This window comes from Elephantulus edwardii, unplaced genomic scaffold, assembly GCF_000299155.1.
Source record: "Elephantulus edwardii isolate Elephantulus edwardi_28Jun2011 unplaced genomic scaffold, EleEdw1.0 scaffold00026, whole genome shotgun sequence".
NCBI lineage: Eukaryota > Metazoa > Chordata > Mammalia > Macroscelidea > Macroscelididae > Elephantulus > Elephantulus edwardii.
In genome coordinates this window covers 22,997,726-23,015,820 of record NW_006399776.1, presented here as the reverse complement: position 1 = coordinate 23,015,820, position 18,095 = coordinate 22,997,726, and the positions used below count along the sequence as shown (strand labels likewise).

Here is an 18,095-nt window from a genome sequence, read left to right as displayed (position 1 = left end):
AGGAATTTTTTATAAGTATCATCTTGTGACGTTTACTATAATGTACATAAAGCCTTTGGTAGGGGCCTAACATGCAATATCTTGGTAATTGTCATTTCTCTTTTCATGTGTCAACAAGAGGGTGCTTATTGTCTGCTTTTACCTATATCCCTTAACCCCTTGAAGCTGTAATTCCAAGTCCCTAAAACTCTATTTTCATTGGCAGGTTCGTCCTTTTACTCTAGGCCAACTGAAGGAATTGTTGGGACGTACAGGAACCTTAGTGGAAGAGGCCTTCTGGATTGACAAGATTAAATCTCACTGCTTTGTAACGGTGAGGAGAAAGGGCTGATTCTATAGGTTCTGGGTGGTATATAGTTCCCCTTGTGATGTGCGAGGGCCCAATATAAGGATATTTTGGCAAGTAGGAAAGGTTAGAACCATGTTGTGACCCTTTTCCTTCTCCCTTCCTCTGTTAGTACTCAACAGTAGAAGAAGCCGTTGCCACCCGCACAGCTCTACATGGAGTCAAATGGCCTCAGTCCAATCCCAAATTCCTTTGTGCTGACTATGCTGAGCAAGATGAGGTAGGAAAGCAAGGAAAAGGAATAAGACAGAAGGGATGGGGAGGACATTATCTCCTGTGTTCAAGCTGATATCCTGACCAGTCCCACAGTCTCCAAAATGTCTCTTCTGGTCTTCTCTCTTCACCTTTCACTTTGGTTCCTTTACTATAGCCTTGCAATCTGAGCTGCTTCTGTTGAAATGATACCAGTCTCTGTCCTGACTATCCTTGTCGTGTGTTTTCCCCCCCACCCGGTTCACCCACAGCTGGACTATCACCGGGGCCTTTTGGTGGATCGTCCCTCTGAAACTAAGGCAGAGGAGCAGGGAATCCCAAGGCCCCTACACCCTCCGCCCCCACCCCCAGCTCAGCCACCACAGCATCCCAGGGCAGAGCAACGGGAGCAGGAACGGGCTGTGCGGGAACAGTGGGCGGAGCGTGAACGGGAAATGGAGCGGCGGGAACGAACTCGATCAGAGCGAGAATGGGATCGGGACAAAGTTCGAGAAGGTCCACGTTCTCGATCACGGTCTCGTGACCGCCGCCGAAAGGAACGTGCAAAATCTAAGGAAAAGAAGAGTGAGAAGAAAGGTATTTAGCTTGTATCTACACAAAGCCCTCTAGCAAGTAAGAAGGGGACCCAGTAGGATGAGGTGCAGAGCGTAATGCTTCAAATCTAATTGAATTTTTTCTGCCCCAGAGAAAGCCCAGGAGGAACCTCCTGCCAAGCTGCTAGATGACCTTTTCCGAAAGACCAAAGCAGCCCCTTGCATCTATTGGCTTCCACTGACTGACAGTCAGGTGAGTACTGCCTTTCCTGACCTGCTTAAACTACATTGGGGCTTGGGGTCTGTTCAAGCAAATGAAACAGAAGATCGTTGGGAAAAGCATTGATTGGTATACCAAAGGGAATCCACATGCAGAACTACCAACACAAAGACAAGAACTGAGCTTTATTGCCACCCAACCTACTTGGAAATCTTTGTTCTCTATTTCTCTGCCTTTTTTTAAAAAATGGTCTTGGATGTTTGTGTTTATTGGGGTTCCCCCTTCAGTTTATAGTTTCTTAGTGACAAAAAGGCCTTTTAGGAATTTTACATCTAGGGTAAATGAAGGTGCCTTCTAGGAAAGTGCCAGAATACAGGCACGGTTGATATGAATATGTTTTGAGAGTGTAAGAGTTGAAAACCTAGAGTATAAAGGATGCTCCGATAGGAACAGAGGTAATTGCTAGAAATTCCCCTTTCCCTGTTTATACCTAGGCGTGGGGTTGGATAGTGGTGGTGGTTGTGGTTATTAATTTTAATGAAAGTTTACTGAGACTTTGGATTTCCATTCCATTCATTCATTGTTGCACTTTTCTCCCAACCTTGGGGTTGGTCTTTAAAGTTTTTGGTGCCATGTCTTCACATGGAGACAGCTGCAAAGCTGAGTGACCATGAGTCAGGGGTGTAGGGGATCCAGGTGCAGATGGATGTGGTGGGATTGATACTGGAAGGGCTAAGATGCCTGGTCTCCTTTCCTTCCTGTTTACAGATTGTTCAGAAGGAGGCAGAGCGAGCCGAACGGGCCAAAGAGCGAGAGAAACGGCGAAAAGAGCAGGAAGAAGAGGAGCAAAAGGAGCGGGAGAAAGAAGCTGAGCGGGAAAGGAACCGACAGCTGGAGCGGGAGAAACGTCGAGAGCACAGCCGAGAGAGGGAAAGGGAGAGGGAAAGGGACCGAGACAGAGGAGATCGAGATAGAGAAAGGGACCGAGAGCGGGGCCGGGAGAGAGATCGCAGAGACACCAAGCGCCACAGCAGGAGCCGGAGTCGGAGCACACCTGTGCGAGACCGGGGTGGGCGCCGCTAGCTGGGAAAAAGATGGAAAAGAGCTGCAGGCATCAGCCACGCTGCCCCAGGTGGGTAAAGGCCACAGAGGGATAGGTACAATATCCACCACCCTGGAACCACGGGTCTTTCACATCATTTGCCCAGTGCTGAAGTATGGCTGCCACTTGTCCCCACAAACCAAGTGGAACAGTGGCCACTCTACCCCAGCCCACCCTATCTTGGGACTTAGCCCTCTTCTCTCTCCTTTCCCAGTGTTCAGTCTTGGAGAGGTAAGGGCTAGGCTAGGGAGGGAGGTGATAGGCCGAGAGGTGGTGTGTGCCCCAAATCTAATGCAGTTTTTCTCCACCTTGCTCAGCGCCTCCCTTGTGTACTCATCAACCTCTTGGGAACAGCCGGGGCCAGGACTGGGTCACCTATGAGCTGAATCAGCATCTCCTCCTGAGTCCCCAGGCCCCTGCAGTTCCCAGTCTTTTCTGTCCTTTGGCCCTGCCTCTCACCCATCAAGCCCACTGGTTCCACTTTATATCCACCTTTTCCTTTTGTTCTATTTTTATTTTTATTTTTTTTATTATTAAATGATGTGGTCTATGGAAAATAATAAAAATCTGACTTAGTTTTAACTAGTGTGTGAATGACTTTCATTGGGCAGGACTTTCATGAACGTCAGTGGAGAATGGTCTTAACCACATAGCATTGCATACACCACATTTTAGACTCGGAGCTACAGTGCAGTAGCATGGGGCTAACCAAAAGTTAAGCAGTTCCAGTCCCCTGGCTGAGCCCTCGAAACCCAATAAAGCATTTACTGGGAGGGGAGCTCCGGCTCCAGAAGGAGGGACGGTCTCCTGTGCCAGCAGGATTAGATTCGAGGGCACTCAAGTTAGAAAAAAGTTATCAGGAATCAAAATTACTAGAAGGCACAGAGGGTATTTTAACTACTACTACCTAGAGAAGGGACTTAGTGCTGTTTTCCATTTCAGCCTTAACTCTAGTCAGGTCAGAGTCTTGGCTCTAACTCAGAGGAAGATGGATAAGTGGAACGTCCTAGTTAAACCCAAAAGGTATGGGAGGGCAAAGCCCCTGTTCCACATTCGTTGTCCAGTGCAGATTAGATTTTGGGTCACCCGCTTGCCTTGGGGATGTTTCTCACAGCTGCCACCAGGGGGCAGTAGCTCCTCGCCTAAATAAGCTCATGTAAAAAAGCTTCGGAAAAAACGGGTTCCTCTGTCCGATGCTGCCAGGGTCTCGCCATCGTTCCCGGGGCTGGCCCCAAACCACGGACTCCGTAGATCCTTCTGTCCTTAATTGCCCTCCACCGGACCCTCTACTGTTACCTCCATGAGTTCTGAAAATACCTCCACCACCTTTTAGTCACAGTCCACATCAACCCCAAATGCTGGTCGAGGAGTGAGGATCAGGGCTTCTCTGCAATGGGCTACTCATTCTGCTAACTGCTGTCCCGCTGGCCCTTTGGGGTTGCCTTTTTCAGGCGTCCAGGCAGCTTCGTGTATACAGTGCACCCTCCAGGCCAGTGCTTCGGCAGTGTCCTGGCGCTGTGGCTTGGGCCTCCTCCTGACCGGGTGCCCTGCCGCTTGGGTGCCCTGCCGGGTGCTGCAGGCTCGGCAGCGGCGCCGCATCTGTATGCGCCCGAGAGCGCTGAGGGGCGGGCGTGAGGCGCCCCCGCCCCCACCGCCGGCCAGCCCGGCCGGGGAGGGTCGGAGGCTGGGCTCTCCTCTCCCGCGCGGCGCGGAGCCGCCTCGCTCCTCCGCAGGCGGAGCCTTCTTCCCCCGCCCCCTCTGTCTCGCTCCCTTGTTCTCGCCGGGGCCGCTCAGACCTGCAGCGGAGCCGCGGCGCCCGCTCAGATCGGCTCTGGGCTGCGCCTCCCAGGACCCGGTGGCGGGCACAGGCGGGAGCGCGCCCGGGAAGGCTGGGTCCTCGGCACTGCCAGGTAAGGGAGCCCGGGATCGGGAACCTGCGGAGGGGCAGCGGGGTCTGCAGCCTGTAGGTGTCTTCCGAGCTGTGCGCTTCAGGCTGGAAGCCCACCGCTGGTTCCCTTCTCCCGCGCTCTTACCCTTCTTCCTTCTCACCTCGCTTTCCCATTTGCCTCCCTTGGTTTCTCTTTACCCTTCTCTCTCTCTGCCTGTTTGTCTTTTCTGCTCCTTCTCTCTCTCCCCCGATCCCTTCTCCCTCCCTCTTGCCATGTCTTTTTCCATCTTCTCTTCCTCTTTGGTTTTTCTTTCCCCTCCTTCTCCTTTCCCTCCCGCTCTGCATTCCTTCCCGTTCCCTCCTTCTTTCCTCTTCCTGCTATCCTGTTCCCCACTCCTCTAATCCCTTCTCTCCTACTCATGATGCTTCCCTCTCTGCCCGCCCCCTTCCCTCGGCTTCCCTTTCCCCCCAGAGGGAACGCACTGTCAGGTGTGTGTCTGCTTTCAGGGAGGAGGAAGGGCGGCAGCGGCATCTACCTAAGGGGTACCCTCTAGGAGAGCAGTGGAAAGGGGTCCTTCATGCAGCGCCTCTCTATCTCAGCCCCTCCTGGCTACTCCCTCTCCCAGAATGAAGTTCCCAAAGGCCTGGTCTGACCCCTACCGCTGAGGACTGCTTTTCACACACGCTGAAAGCCCCTCTGCTCACAGCCCCCTCCCCACCGTCTTTCCCACGCTTAGTACCTATGACTCCTTTTCTGCTTTTCAGGCACCAGGCTGCCTCCTTTGATCTCTTTCCTTCTGTCTCTTGCTGCCATCTGTCTGTCTTAACCAGTTTTCTCTGTCCCTGCCGGACAGACCTTGAGTCTTGATCTCACCCTCAGCATACTGTTTCTCTGGCCTCTGGGTCAGCCTTCACCACCCACCTTGCAGTCTCATGGCTTAGGCCCCCATCCCTGCTCCCTTCTCTTCAGTTCTGGAACTCACTCTGCCTCAGGAGCCCAGTCTACAGGGACTGCAGGGCACTGTGGGCTAGGGCAAGGTCTGGAAAGGTGGGCTCCACAACCCCAACCACAGGAGACCACTTTCACAGACTTGCAGTCCTGTTTTAGCATTTCATCCTGACCCTAAACCCCTTGAGGCCGTACCTCTGTTAATCCCAATCCCTGAACTTGAAGTGTTTTCCCTGAGAGCCCCAGCTCACATTCTGGTTTCATGTCCAGCCTGGGAAGACATGAGCCAGTTTAGGGTTTCAAACCCTCCTAGCATCCTCTCTCATTTTCTTCTCCAGCTCCCTTCCCACCTCGTCTTCCCTGCTCAGAGTTGACTGGATATTTATCAGCTTGGGGCTGGAGGTGAATATAGGCAAAACCTGGCCAAAGGGGAGGATTAGACTATCTGCCTTCTGTTTCTGCCCAGGGTTTGGGCAGTGAGGTATCTGGTGCCTTGGAGGTCTAGTTTTCAGATCTGAATTTGGTGGGGAGGGCATGGCATAGGTTTCCCTGACCTGAGAAGCTATTTACCTGTCCTGCAGGTGTGGATCCATGGGGTAGCCCTAATACATCTGCCCTGCACCCAGCCAGCTCATGGGCTGCCCAGCCTGGCCCAGCCTCAGTACCAGGGGCCAGTGAACAGCGCCCTGGCTGGAGCCCAAATATGTGGGGCCTGGTGAGGCTCATGCTGGCTTGGCTGGGTGGCTGGGGCTGCATGGGGCGCCTAGCAGCCCCAGCCCGAGCCTGGGCAAGGTACCAGCATGGGCCTGGGCCAGGGCTACTGAGGACCCGAAGGAGCTGGGTCTGGAACCAATTCTTTGTCATTGAAGAATATGCCGGTCCGGAGCCTGTCCTCATTGGCAAGGTAATACACCCATGTATTCCCTGACTCTTGAGACCCTTAGACCCTGCCCTATAACTTTGCCACTTTTGCTATGACCTCTGTCCCCCTGAGCTCCCAACACTTCACCCAAGCCTAGACTTTTCAATCTCTATTCCTGCCCTTAAACCTTCTGCCATTTTTGCCTGATCCCCGATAGCTGCACTCAGATGTGGACAGAGGTGAGGGCCGCACCAAGTACCTACTGACCGGGGAGGGGGCAGGCACCGTCTTTGTGATTGATGAGGCCACAGGAAACATCCATGTTACCAAGAGCTTGGACCGGGAGGAGAAGGCACAGTATGTGCTCCTGGCCCAGGCTGTGGACCGTGCCTCCAACCGACCCCTTGAGCCCCCATCAGAATTCATCATCAAGGTTCAAGACATCAACGACAATCCACCCATCTTTCCCCTTGGGCCCTACCATGCAACTGTGCCCGAGATGTCCAATGTTGGTGAGTACCATATTTCCCCACTTGATTTTCCCCAATGCCATCTGGCCCTGGCAACCCACCTCCACTAATCAGCCTCTCTCATATGAGGGCTCCCAGCATCTGCTGTTCTTCCCCACCTGGGCCTGCCCCTACTGAGTGGGTGCTGGCCAACCCCACAGGAACATCAGTGATTCAGGTGACAGCTCACGATGCCGATGACCCCAGCTATGGAAACAGTGCCAAGCTGGTGTACACTGTGCTAGACGGACTGCCTTTCTTCTCTGTGGACCCCCAGACTGGTGAGGGCAAAGCTGAAGAGGTTGGTGGGACAGCCATGGAGATGAACCCTGTTTGACCCTGCATCTCTCCCCAGGAGTTGTGCGAACTGCCATCCCCAACATGGACCGGGAGACACAAGAGGAGTTCTTGGTGGTGATCCAAGCCAAGGACATGGGCGGCCACATGGGGGGGCTGTCGGGCAGCACTACAGTGACTGTCACCCTCAGTGATGTCAACGACAACCCCCCCAAGTTCCCTCAGAGTAAGGGGCCAATGCAGCTGGCTGGGCTTTGACCATCCCATCACTGTAGCTTCTGGAGAAGCCTTCCTTACCCAGCCTCATCTTGGGACAGGCCCTGGGAGAAGGAAGTGCTGGGAGAGGAGGTGGGCTGGCTACCTCTCTAAGAATATGTCTTCCCTCCACCTGCCCCCAAGGCCTGTACCAGTTCTCTGTGGTCGAGACAGCTGGGCCAGGCACCCTAGTAGGTCGGCTGCGGGCCCAGGACCCAGACCTTGGAGACAACGCCCTAATGGCATACAGCATCCTGGATGGGGAGGGGTCTGAGGCTTTCAGCATCAGCACAGACCCCCAGGGTCAAGATGGACTCCTCACTGTGCGAAAGGTTAGCCTCCTCTCTGCAAATGCATATGTCTGCCTCCCGTTCCACCTGTTAGGCACCTCCCTAATTGGCCTAGATCAAACTCAGGGCCTCCCTAAGCTGGATTTTAGAGACCAGGGTCATTTCATCTCTGAGATGAGGGCCTGAAGCCCACAGAAGGGAAGTGACTAACTCAAGGTCATGCAGCAAGTCTAGGATGGAGCTGGGGCAAACCTCAAGTGCTTGACTAAGTGTTCTGCAACCTTGCTAGCCGTTGTGGTGTCTGCATCTCCTATTAAGAAAATAATCACTGGGTGTCAGGAGACTCAATACCTTTCTTTAACCTCTGCGTGCCCTATTTTCCACATGCTTCCTCCCACTCCCCATCTCTTCTCACCATAGAGGCTAGACTTTGAGACACGTCACTCCTACTCCTTCCGTGTGGAAGCCACCAACACACTCATTGACCCAGCATACCTGCGGCGAGGACCCTTCAAGGATGTGGCCTCAGTACGTGTGGCTGTGCAGGACGCCCCGGAGCCACCTGCCTTCACTCAGGCTGCCTACCACCTGTCAGTGCCTGAGAACAAGGCTCCCGGGACCCTGGTGGGCCAGGTGTCTGCTTCAGATCTGGATTCCCCAGCCAGTCCAATCAGGTGAGTGGGCTGTGGACTGGGGAAGGGTGAGTTCTTAGGCAGAAATCTAACCTCACGCTTCTCCCCATGGAGGATGAGCTCTTTACAGCAAATTCACACTTGCATCCTGGCAGCTCAGAAATCTCCTTCCCTTTGGCCAGCTGAGCTGGAGTCTACTCCACAGCCTGGGTACTAGGGGAGGGTTGAAGGGCCTTATTAACACTTCCGCTGCCTGACATCCCTTTGGATGGATGATAATGGCACCTCCCAGTGGGAGTGCAAAGCAGATATAATCTCATGTGATAACACTGGATAGTTATCACTGTATCATCACTCCCTAAAAACTACAGCATTTACCCCTTTGATAACATTCAGTTCTTGCACCAGCCCTATGAAGTGTAATCACCAGTTGTTCAGAGGTGAGGTAGTGAGAGGCTGAGGTCACACAGGAAGTGGGCAGAACCAGGATTTTGTTTCCAGCAGTCAGCATCCCTATTACTACTCTGTGATGGAAGCAACTGTGTTCTTCCCATTTTTCAGTTGAATAAACAAAGGTTAAATTCAAGGTCACACAGTTAGTCAGAGATCCCTGTGTTCCCAGAACAGATAGAAAATAGGCAGTGTTTATCTCCTATCTCTTTTCTGTATTCCCTACTCACCCCCAAGAAACCCAATCCCTCCAAGTCTTGGCACAAGTGTTTGAAGTTGGTAACTTCCCAAGGATATTTGCCATTTAAGGGGATTCCATCCAAAAGCATAGCCCTGGGTAAACGGAGCAAGTTCTATTAGAGCCAGATGAGCCGTGAAGCCACAGGGCGAGAGGCAGAAAAGAGTAGCAGCAAACTTCAGCATGGCTTCATCTCCCCAGATACTCCATCCTTCCCCACTCGGATCTGGAACGATGCTTCTCCATTGAGCCCGAAGACGGCACCATCCGCACAGCAGTTTCCCTGGACCGTGAGGCTCGTGTCTGGCACAACCTCACTGTGCTGGCCACAGAGCTTGGTGAGGAGTCCTGGGTCCCCAAGAGGCCAGGGGAGAGGCTGCCACCTCCTGAATGAAGGGCTGTCCTGGAGCATCAGGGAGGGTGCTGCTGGGTCCCAAGCCTGGATCATCTGCACCTGGCAGACCTGGTCTGCGAGGCTGGGCTGAGCACAGTGGGTCTGCTTGAACATTCCCCTGACCCCTAACTTAACCTTTATAAGGGCATAAATTCACCTGACTTGTCCCAGCCTGGAGATAAATCCAGCCTCAGAAAATCCCAGCCTGTGGCCTGACAGGACCTGCCCTGTCTTCTTTGCAGTTTCAGGCTGGGAGTAGGGGGCCACAGAAGGGCTGGACACCTTCTCTGGAGACTGAATTGGAGGGCACCTGTCAGTGGTGGGAGGACACCAACATCCCTTCCCTGAGAAGCCCTTTTGGAGGCCTTGATGTGGAGCTCCCACAGTGGAAGGGAGGTCAGCTTCAGGGGCTGGCTTCTCTTGCATTGTCACTTACCAGCTTCTACAACCTTGGGGTGGAAGAAAGGGGCTAATGACCCATTTTGTCTGCATAGTATGGAGACCTGCTTCTCCTCTGAACAGCCCCTCTTCACCACTGCTCATGTCCAATGGGGAAGCTGAAGGGTCTCCCTCACCCTACTGTTTGCATACCATATGGGCATTGTCCTGTGTGTATAAATATATGTGTGGACAAGGAGCTTTATGTACATGGGTATGGATGTACAAAAATGCATACATATACATGGAATATATATATATATATATATATATATATACAGAGACATGAATGTATGTCTAACTAGATCCATTTATGTATATATGAGTGTTTATGGAGTTATGTATTTGTGCATGTGTCTGTTGAATGTTTATAATGATAAATGTTGTTGATTGCCTTCAAGCCGAGCACAATTCATAATGACCCTATGAACAAAAGGCCTGAAGCCCCTCTACAACTATTGACATTTATCAAAGTTCATAGAGTTTCTAGAGGCATGTTGTTTAGGAAGTGGATGCCACTCCTGCTTTAATGACATATACATACATATATACATATACTTGTATATATGATTCTGTGTATGTGGGTATTATATAGTAATTTATTAATTACTGTATATCGGGCACTATTCTAAGCACCAAATATGGATTAATGCAATTCATCATCACCACAACATTATAAGTTAAGTAGCACTATTTCCTCATTTGAAAATGAGGAAACTCAGGCAAAGAGAAGTCAGGCTTCAGTCAGGGCTATGCTCCCTCACATACATTTTACTGTATGTATATAGGTCTATATTTTTGTGGATGCACACTCCTGTTACATGGTAGATGTGGATACATAGTTAATGTGTCTGAGTACACACCAGACACTGTGTTCTGTGTACACACACACACAGCCATGTGTCACATAATATTTGGACAACAGTTGTTGGTGCTAGACATAAGATCTTAACAGAGTTGAGAAATCACAGTTGGAGAATGGGATGGAGTGAATGCAACAGCTTGCAACACTAACACATTCATCTCATGTACACAAAGCTGTTGTGCTGCCAGGCATACAATGGTACAGTACGTATATAACCTATAGTGCATATGTCGTGATGGGTGTAATAAGAGCCTGTTACTGGCTTATGTATGCACTGTACTGTACTTTCTATCTTAAAAGTTTTCTCTTTAACAGTGTGTGCTTCAACAGCCAATCTGTTGCAGCAGCATACAATCTCATGTACCATGTGCCTCTTGAATGTTATAATGTTATCTCTCCATTTCATTTTATTTTGAAAATGTCACCATGAAGTGCATCATGGCTCCAAATGAAACAAAACCAGTGCGAGCGATAGCAGCAGCAAAAAGCAAAGATTTGGAAATGAAACAAAAAGAAACAAGAAGGTGGAATATCAGTGAATGTTGTTATTGCTTACCATGTAGGCATTTCTCACTCCACAATCACAACAATCCTCAGAAAGCAAAGAAAACATTTTCTAAGGTAAAATATCTTCTCACAGAAAGCTTTTAGAAAGCTTCAAGGCTAAGGAAAATGCTAAAGGGACCTTTATCAGATTGGAAAAATGACCAGTGATGCAGATTGAACAAACTGAATTCCTCTCAACGCAGTGATGATCGTTAAGCATGAAGCTTATGACTTAGTGGTAAGGAGTTGTACTACCAAACCAAAGACACATGGTTCAAATCTACCAGCTGCTCTACAGGACAATGATGAGCACTCTCTTCCCATGTGATTTATTGTCTCTGAAAACTCTCCAAAGGGTCAGCTAGAAATTGGTTCCGACTTGATGGTACATAACAACAAAGAAAAAAATAGGACCAGACCACCATATAGTGTTCGCACAATATCAAAATCATTAACATCTATTTTACAGAAGCTACTATGAACATTGAGCAATACATGATTGTGTGTGTCTGCTTATGCATGCATAGCTCTCCTCAGTGTGTATGTATGTGTGTGTGTGGGTGTGTGTGTAGCCCTTCACTGTCTTCTCACTCTCCTGCCACTCCCTGCCCCAGCCCTTACCCTAGACTAGAATTCTCTGGGCCCTTACTGTGAGGAAGAGGGGACCTAAGGCTCTTGATCCAGGCCATTCACTCAACCTCCACTGCCCAGAGAAGGGCCTCAGCACACCTCCTGCCGCTAGGAGCTACTAGAAGAATCAACTAGAGGAAGTGGGCCCAGCATGAGCAGGAATACACCCTTGCTGTTCTTGCATGAATAGTGATGAGCAGGGCAGAGCCACCTGATGAAGGGGTGGGTGAAGAAGGGGTCCTGTGGTGCCCAGAATGACCTGGACTTTGCACCACATGAATCATGCAGCTCCTCCTTCCCCAAGGTCAACTTTAAATGATCTCATTGCTGCACCACAGCCTCCTAGACCTCTAATGGGGGTGGGTGGGGAGGCACCATTCCACTGGTGCTGTGCATGAATTTGGCCCTGGGTGTGACACGGCATCCACTGTGTATTTTTAACATTTATTCCTATATGTCAGTAATTTCTGAATGTGCATTGGCTATGTGATCTAAGTGTGTTTGTATACCTTATGGTTTCTACCTCTTCATACTTTTCATTTATGCTGCATGTGTCCTGCCTCTGGGTTATTGTGTAATGTATCTCATGGGTGCTGCATTTCTGTGGCTGTGTATTGTGTATTGCACGTCTCATGCATACATGAGTGTTGTATGCACTTGGTATTGTTCATGTAATAACATTGCTTCCTCCTTGTGTATTTCATGTGTTACGTGCTGCATTTGCTATCCATGTCTCTGTACTTTGTGTTCATGCGTGTATGTGCATGCATGGCATGTGTGTGTCTCTTCTGTCTTCAGACAGCTCCGCGCAGGCCTCCCGGGTACAAGTGGCTGTCCAAACCCTGGATGAAAATGACAATGCCCCCCAGCTGGCTGAGCCTTATGACACCTTTGTGTGTGACTCTGCAGCTCCCGGCCAGGTGAGCAGCCGAGACAGTGGTTTGGGCTTAAAGGCCTTCAGCTTCCCACTCCATTCAAGGACTCCCATTCTCCTCTCAGCTGATTCAGATCATTCGGGCTCTGGACAGAGACGAAATTGGCAACAGTAGCCGTGTCTCCCTTCAAGGTCCTTTGGGCCCTGATGCCAACTTCACTGTCCGTGATAACCGAGGTGGGTGGTCTCAGTACGACCATCTTATGCCTGCCTCCCTCTCCTCCTCTGCCACTCTCAGCACCACCTGCCTGACCTTTGCCCTGCCTGGACGCACCCTTCACCCAAATTATTTCCCCTGTTCTTTCAAGATCAGTCAATCTCTGGCTTCTTGTGGGAAGCTGGTTCCTTGAGCGAGACTCATCCCAGCAGGAAAGTGTTGAAGATGATGCCCCACATCTCCCCTCTCCTGCAGATGGCTCCGCCAGCTTGCTGCTGCCCTCCCGCCCTGCTCCACCCCGCCAGGCCCCCTACCTGGTTCCCATAGAACTGTGGGACTGGGGACAACCAGCTCTGAGCAGCACAGCCACAGTGACAGTCAGTGTGTGCCGCTGTCGGCCGGACGGCTCTGTAGCGTCCTGCCGGCCTGAGGCGCAGCTCTCACCCACTGGACTCAGCACTGGGGCCCTGCTCGCCATCGTCACCTGTGTGGGCACTTTGCTTGGTGAGTCAGCCCCTGGTGTGACTTAGCTGTGGGGTACAGACCTTCAGGAAGTGTGGAGAGAAATTGGGGCCCTTGGGCTTGAAGGAGCCCCCATGCCTGGATTTTCCCACTGCCTGGCACATTCAAGAAAAAGGCCCAAACCTATTTCTGATGTCCCAACCCACAGTGATAGTAACTGGACATGAAGATTGTTTCTTTAACCCCTACTCTGTGCCAAGTGCTGCACAGGGCACACATCACTGTGGTATTTTGGGTTTTTTCAACAACCCTGAGATGTCTTAGTCATATGGTGCTGTGATAACACAGTGGGTAGTTCTAATAAATTTATTTTTACAGTTTAGGAAACTAGGAATCCAAATTCAGCTCTCAAGGAAGGTGCTCCTCTGCTGGCTCAGGAGGAAGGTCCTTAGCTCTTCTGAGAATCTGCTCCTGGGCAGTCTTCATGGAGCTTGGCATCTTACCTCATCTCTGCTCTTTTGGCACGGAGAGGGTGAAACCAAGTTTCTCCTTGAAGGCTAGGATTTTGAAGCTCCTTGTCACATACATTGGGCACGTGGTCAGGAGGGACCAATCCTTGGAGAAGGACATCATGCTTGGAAGGGTGGAGGGACAGCGCAGGAGAGGAAGACTCCAGATAAGATGGATTGATACAGTATTAAAGGCAATGGGGTAAGTGTGTTGGAGTCAGTGAGACTGGCTCAGGACAGGGCAGGCTTCAGCACTGTTGTACACAGGATTGCTATGAGTCGCAGGTAACCCGAGGGCACAGAACAACAACATATCTCAAAAGAGAGTGATTTAAGACACACCCTTTGTGTCTCATTAAAATAGGAAAGAAAATTCATTCATAAATGGGTTTATAAGCACAAGTATAGAGGTTAGGATTTATAGCACATATTTTTTAGGGACATAATTCAGTCCAGAATATTCCACCCTTTGGCCCCCAAAATTCATTTCCTTGCCACATACAAGCACATTCACTTGATCACATTGCCCCAAAAGTCCTAAATCAATTCTAAGTCCAAAATCTCATCTTGTGAATCATCTAAATCAAATTGAGACTTTAGGCAAAGTTCGTCCTAAGGGATAAATATTCTTCATCTGTGAACCTGTAAAATATCTGTGATCCTGTAAAATCTAGGATGTTGCTCTGTGCCGCCAAGTCGGCTACAACTCATAGCAACCCTGTGCACAATAGCTCTGAATCTTCCCCTATCCTGAGCCAGTCTCACTGCCTTCTACTGAAGACCCCAGTTACTGTGTCAGTCCATCTCATCCAGGGTCTTCCTCTCCGTCTCTCCACCCTTCTAACCACCATGTCCTTCTCCAAGGACTGGGACAAGTTGTCTATTTCTGAAGTCCAATGATGGGACAAGCACAAGGTAGATATCTCCATTACATATGGGGAAAATTGGAGTCAAAGAAGGAATAGCAGGCACCAAGCAAGTCCCTAACCTAGCAGAACTGATTACATTTGCTCTCAAGGCTTCAAAATAATCCTCTCTTCTCTAAAGCCATCCTTACCCTTCAACCCTGGGCCTCCAGGCTCTCTGGGATAACAACTTGACTCCTTTGACTTTAAGAAACCTTATCCTCTTAGTCCATATGAGTGACAACCCAGCCCTGACATCCCTTGACAGCAGCCTCAAACTCTGGAATCAAGTTCGTGAAGGAGGCTATGAGTCTACCCTTTGAAACCCAGAAGGTCCTGCTCCCATGCTCCTTCTTATAGTCCTGTGGATCTCTGAGGCGAGCCAGGCACAGTCCTTTGCTTTTCTTGGGAGATAATTAATGTAGCTCTCTAGACCTGTGTTCTGCCTGTGGAGTTCCAAGAGGCACAAATAGCTGCTCTTTATTTCTCAGTTCCCTTCAGTCTAAGCTGATGGGCTTTCTTTTGTGATAGTTGATTAAATCCATCAATCATAAGTTTAATTTCCTTTAAAAAAGATAACATGGTCACATCCTTGATGAACATTCTAGGACACATGTCCTTGGTATGTAAAACAGAACTTTCTATGTCTTTAAGTTCTGTTTTCGTCTTGTACAATTTGTTTTTAAATCAATCTCTTTTCTCTCATATTTTACTGTAAATGGCAAGAAGAAACTACATGACCCCATTAAGATCTTGGTTCTAAGGGAGCTCTGGTGGCCTAGTGGTAAGAAGCTGCCCTGCAATCCTGAAGGCACACGGTTTGAATCCACCAGATACTCTGCTGGAGAAAGAGGGGCAATCCTCCTGTGCCAGCTGGATCTGACCCGAGGGTACACGAGAGAGAGGGGGGGGAAAGATACTGGTTCTAAATCAACTCACCCAGATACCTAAGCGTATCACTTGCCAGGTCCACCTTCCACCATGCACTGAAGTTCTTTGCCACTGAGTAAAAAGCATTGCCCTTCCTCCATTGTCCAATCCCATGTTCATCATTTTCTTTTAAAGCCTCACTAAGCATATTTAATAGTGTCGAGGACTCTCCTTCCTAGGGTCTCTATGAGTCGCCTGTGACTCGACAGCACTTAACAACAACAAAGCATATTTAATGTCCACATTTCTAGCAACATCCTGTTGCTGGCAACATTCTCTAAAATTATCTATGTCTCCTCACTTTCTTCTGAGCCTTCACTAGAATTCCTTTTGACATTTGTAATTCTACCAATTCTCCTATTAGGTACTTTAAAATTCTTTTGGCCTATACTTACCACCCAGTTCTAACACTGCTTCCAAATTTTAAATAATCTGTGAGATCAGCTCTCCACTCTGCTGGTCCAAAATCTATCCTAGTTATTTATCTAGTGTGTATATAACTGAAAGAAATACCATAAGTAAAAGTCAGTATGTGCCACCTTCAACTTCTTTAAGAGTCAAAGGTGCTCAGAGAAGTTAACTTGCCATAGTCACATAGGTAAGTGGTGAAGTCCTGATTCAAACAGATTTGGCAGGTGTCAAACTAGGACTTGTAGCCAGGAGGTTACATGGCCCTGCCACCTATATGACCCTCAGAGTGGACAGGGCCCAGTCTATTCCAGACACCCGCGGGCTCAGCAGTGTGTTCGCTTCTCTCGCCCCAGCCCTGGTGGTGCTCTTCATGGCATTAAGGCGGCAGAAGCAGGAATCGCTGATGGTGTTGGAGGAGGAGGATGTCCGGGAGAACATCATCACCTATGACGACGAAGGCGGTGGCGAGGAGGACACCGAGGCCTTTGACATCACAGCCCTGCAAAACCCTGATGGGGCGGCCCCTCCGGCGCCCGGCCCACCTGCGCGCCGCGACGTGCTGCCCCGCGCCCGGGCGCCGCGCCAGCCCAGGCCCCCAGGTCCAGCCGACGTGGCCCAGCTGCTGGCACTGCGGCTCCGCGAGGCGGATGAGGACCCCAGCGTGCCGCCGTACGACTCGGTGCAGGTGTATGGCTACGAGGGCCGAGGCTCCTCCTGCGGCTCTCTCAGCTCCCTGGGCTCCAGCAGCGAGGCTGGTGGATCCCCGGGCCCTGCCGAGCCTCTGGATGACTGGGGGCCGCTCTTCCGCACCCTGGCCGAGCTGTATGGGGCCAAGGAGCCCCCGACCCCCTGAGAGCCGGCCCTGGCCCTGCCCGCCACGGTGGGGCAACCCGCACAGGCCCTATGAGTGAGCCCCACGAGGTCCAGGCAGGCAGCAGCAGCCCAGGGGCCCCCAGGCTTCCCCATCCCGGTGTCCCTCCACGCTCCTTCCCCAGAGCACCTTCCCCCTCACTCCTGAGTCCTCTGTCCATCTCTCTGCAGGGATCTCTCTCTCTCTCTGCGTGTGTCTCTGGCTCTGTTTGTGACAGCTCCTCTGATGGGCCCTCGTCTGGGTCTCGGTTTTGTGGCTCTGAATCTCTGTTTTCTCACTGTGATTTCTCTCTCTGTGTGGGTCTCTGTTACTGTCTCTCTGATTCTGAATCTCACACATTCTCTGTATCCCTTGCCTAAACAAACATGTGCTCTGTGTCTGTCTCCTGCTCACATCTCCCTCCTCGTTCTTCTGGGTCCCTGTGACTAGCTTTTTGGTTTTTTTCCCGTTGTCCATCTCAAAAGCAAGAGAAACTTCCAGCCACTGCTGCCCACCCTCCTGCAGGGGATGTTGTGCCCCAGGTCAGTACCCCTAAGCGAGGGAGAGGGGGGCAAGAGGTGAGCTGAACCCCCTCCCCAGTCCTGGTGTCTAACCCCTCTCCTGCTCTCCTGTCCTTACAGACCTGCCCGCATGGTTCCATCCATCACTCATGGCCTCATCCTGGCTCCACCGGCCTCCAGCAGTGGAGCAGGAGCCAGCCGCCTCCCAGGGTGAGAGCTCCAGGCCCCACGTGGCTGCCTCCCTGGAGCTCTGCCCAGCTGTCAGCCTGCCCTGGGCATCCCAGCTCTGGGCATTGTTGTGTGTGCTTCCCAGGCCCCTTTGGGGGAGGGGAGAAAAGGAGAAGGGAAGGCAGCTGAGGAAGGGAAAAGAGGGAGGAAGGGGAGGGGCCTCCATCTCTAATTTCATAATAAACAAACACTTTATTTTGTAAAGATGGAGTCTTGCATCTGTTTCTGAACAAGGCTACACTGTGTTTTGTGCTGAAAATGGCCTAAGAGGCCTACATCTCTCCTGTCTTTCCTTCCTTGGGAAATCAACCACACATTGCCCTAGATAGGAGAGTTCAAGCTCATAGGAAAGAATAAGGAGAAAATGGCTCTGCACACCCCCACTCCCCACCCCTGGACCAACTGCCAGGCTTTCCTTTGGTCTCAAATGCCAAATAAATTAAGATATGGGGATTGGCCAGAGGGGGCATGTGAAAAGGAGGAATAGAGGGAGGAGACAACACTAAGAGGGGTACAGACCAGAGTGAAATG

General features: G+C 50.7%; 2 protein-coding genes across 2 annotated transcripts in view; both read left to right on the top strand.

Annotated features, from left to right (window-relative positions):
* Positions 1-2,395, top strand: part of ACIN1 (apoptotic chromatin condensation inducer 1) — a 48,436-nt gene extending 46,041 nt beyond the window's left edge. The window contains 5 exon segments of the mRNA XM_006883141.1: positions 206-313; positions 459-566; positions 811-1,135; positions 1,245-1,345; positions 2,081-2,395. Coding sequence (XP_006883203.1) covers positions 206-313; positions 459-566; positions 811-1,135; positions 1,245-1,345; positions 2,081-2,395 — 957 coding nt within the window.
* A 1,799-nt stretch (positions 2,396-4,194) lies between these two features.
* CDH24 (cadherin 24, type 2) lies at positions 4,195-17,127 on the top strand. Its single transcript, XM_006883140.1, has 12 exons — positions 4,195-4,324; positions 5,833-6,155; positions 6,331-6,625; positions 6,784-6,903; positions 6,978-7,145; positions 7,319-7,506; positions 7,885-8,138; positions 8,986-9,122; positions 12,456-12,577; positions 12,657-12,768; positions 13,004-13,252; positions 16,319-17,127. Exons 2-12 carry the CDS (start codon positions 5,955-5,957, stop codon positions 16,816-16,818), a joined length of 2,346 nt encoding a protein of 781 aa, XP_006883202.1. The 5' UTR covers positions 4,195-4,324; positions 5,833-5,954; the 3' UTR covers positions 16,819-17,127.
* Positions 17,128-18,095: the final 968 nt, after the last annotated feature.

Coding starts and splice junctions, on each gene's coding strand:
- CDH24 (XM_006883140.1), top strand. CDS start 5,955: ATGTGGGGCCTGGTGAGGCTCATGCTGGCTTGGCTGGGTGGCTGGGGC. Junction 6,904..6,977: donor CTCTGTGGACCCCCAGACTG/GTGAGGGCAAAG, acceptor ATCTCTCCCCAG/GAGTTGTGCGAACTGCCATC. Junction 8,139..8,985: donor TCCCCAGCCAGTCCAATCAG/GTGAGTGGGCTG, acceptor TCATCTCCCCAG/ATACTCCATCCTTCCCCACT.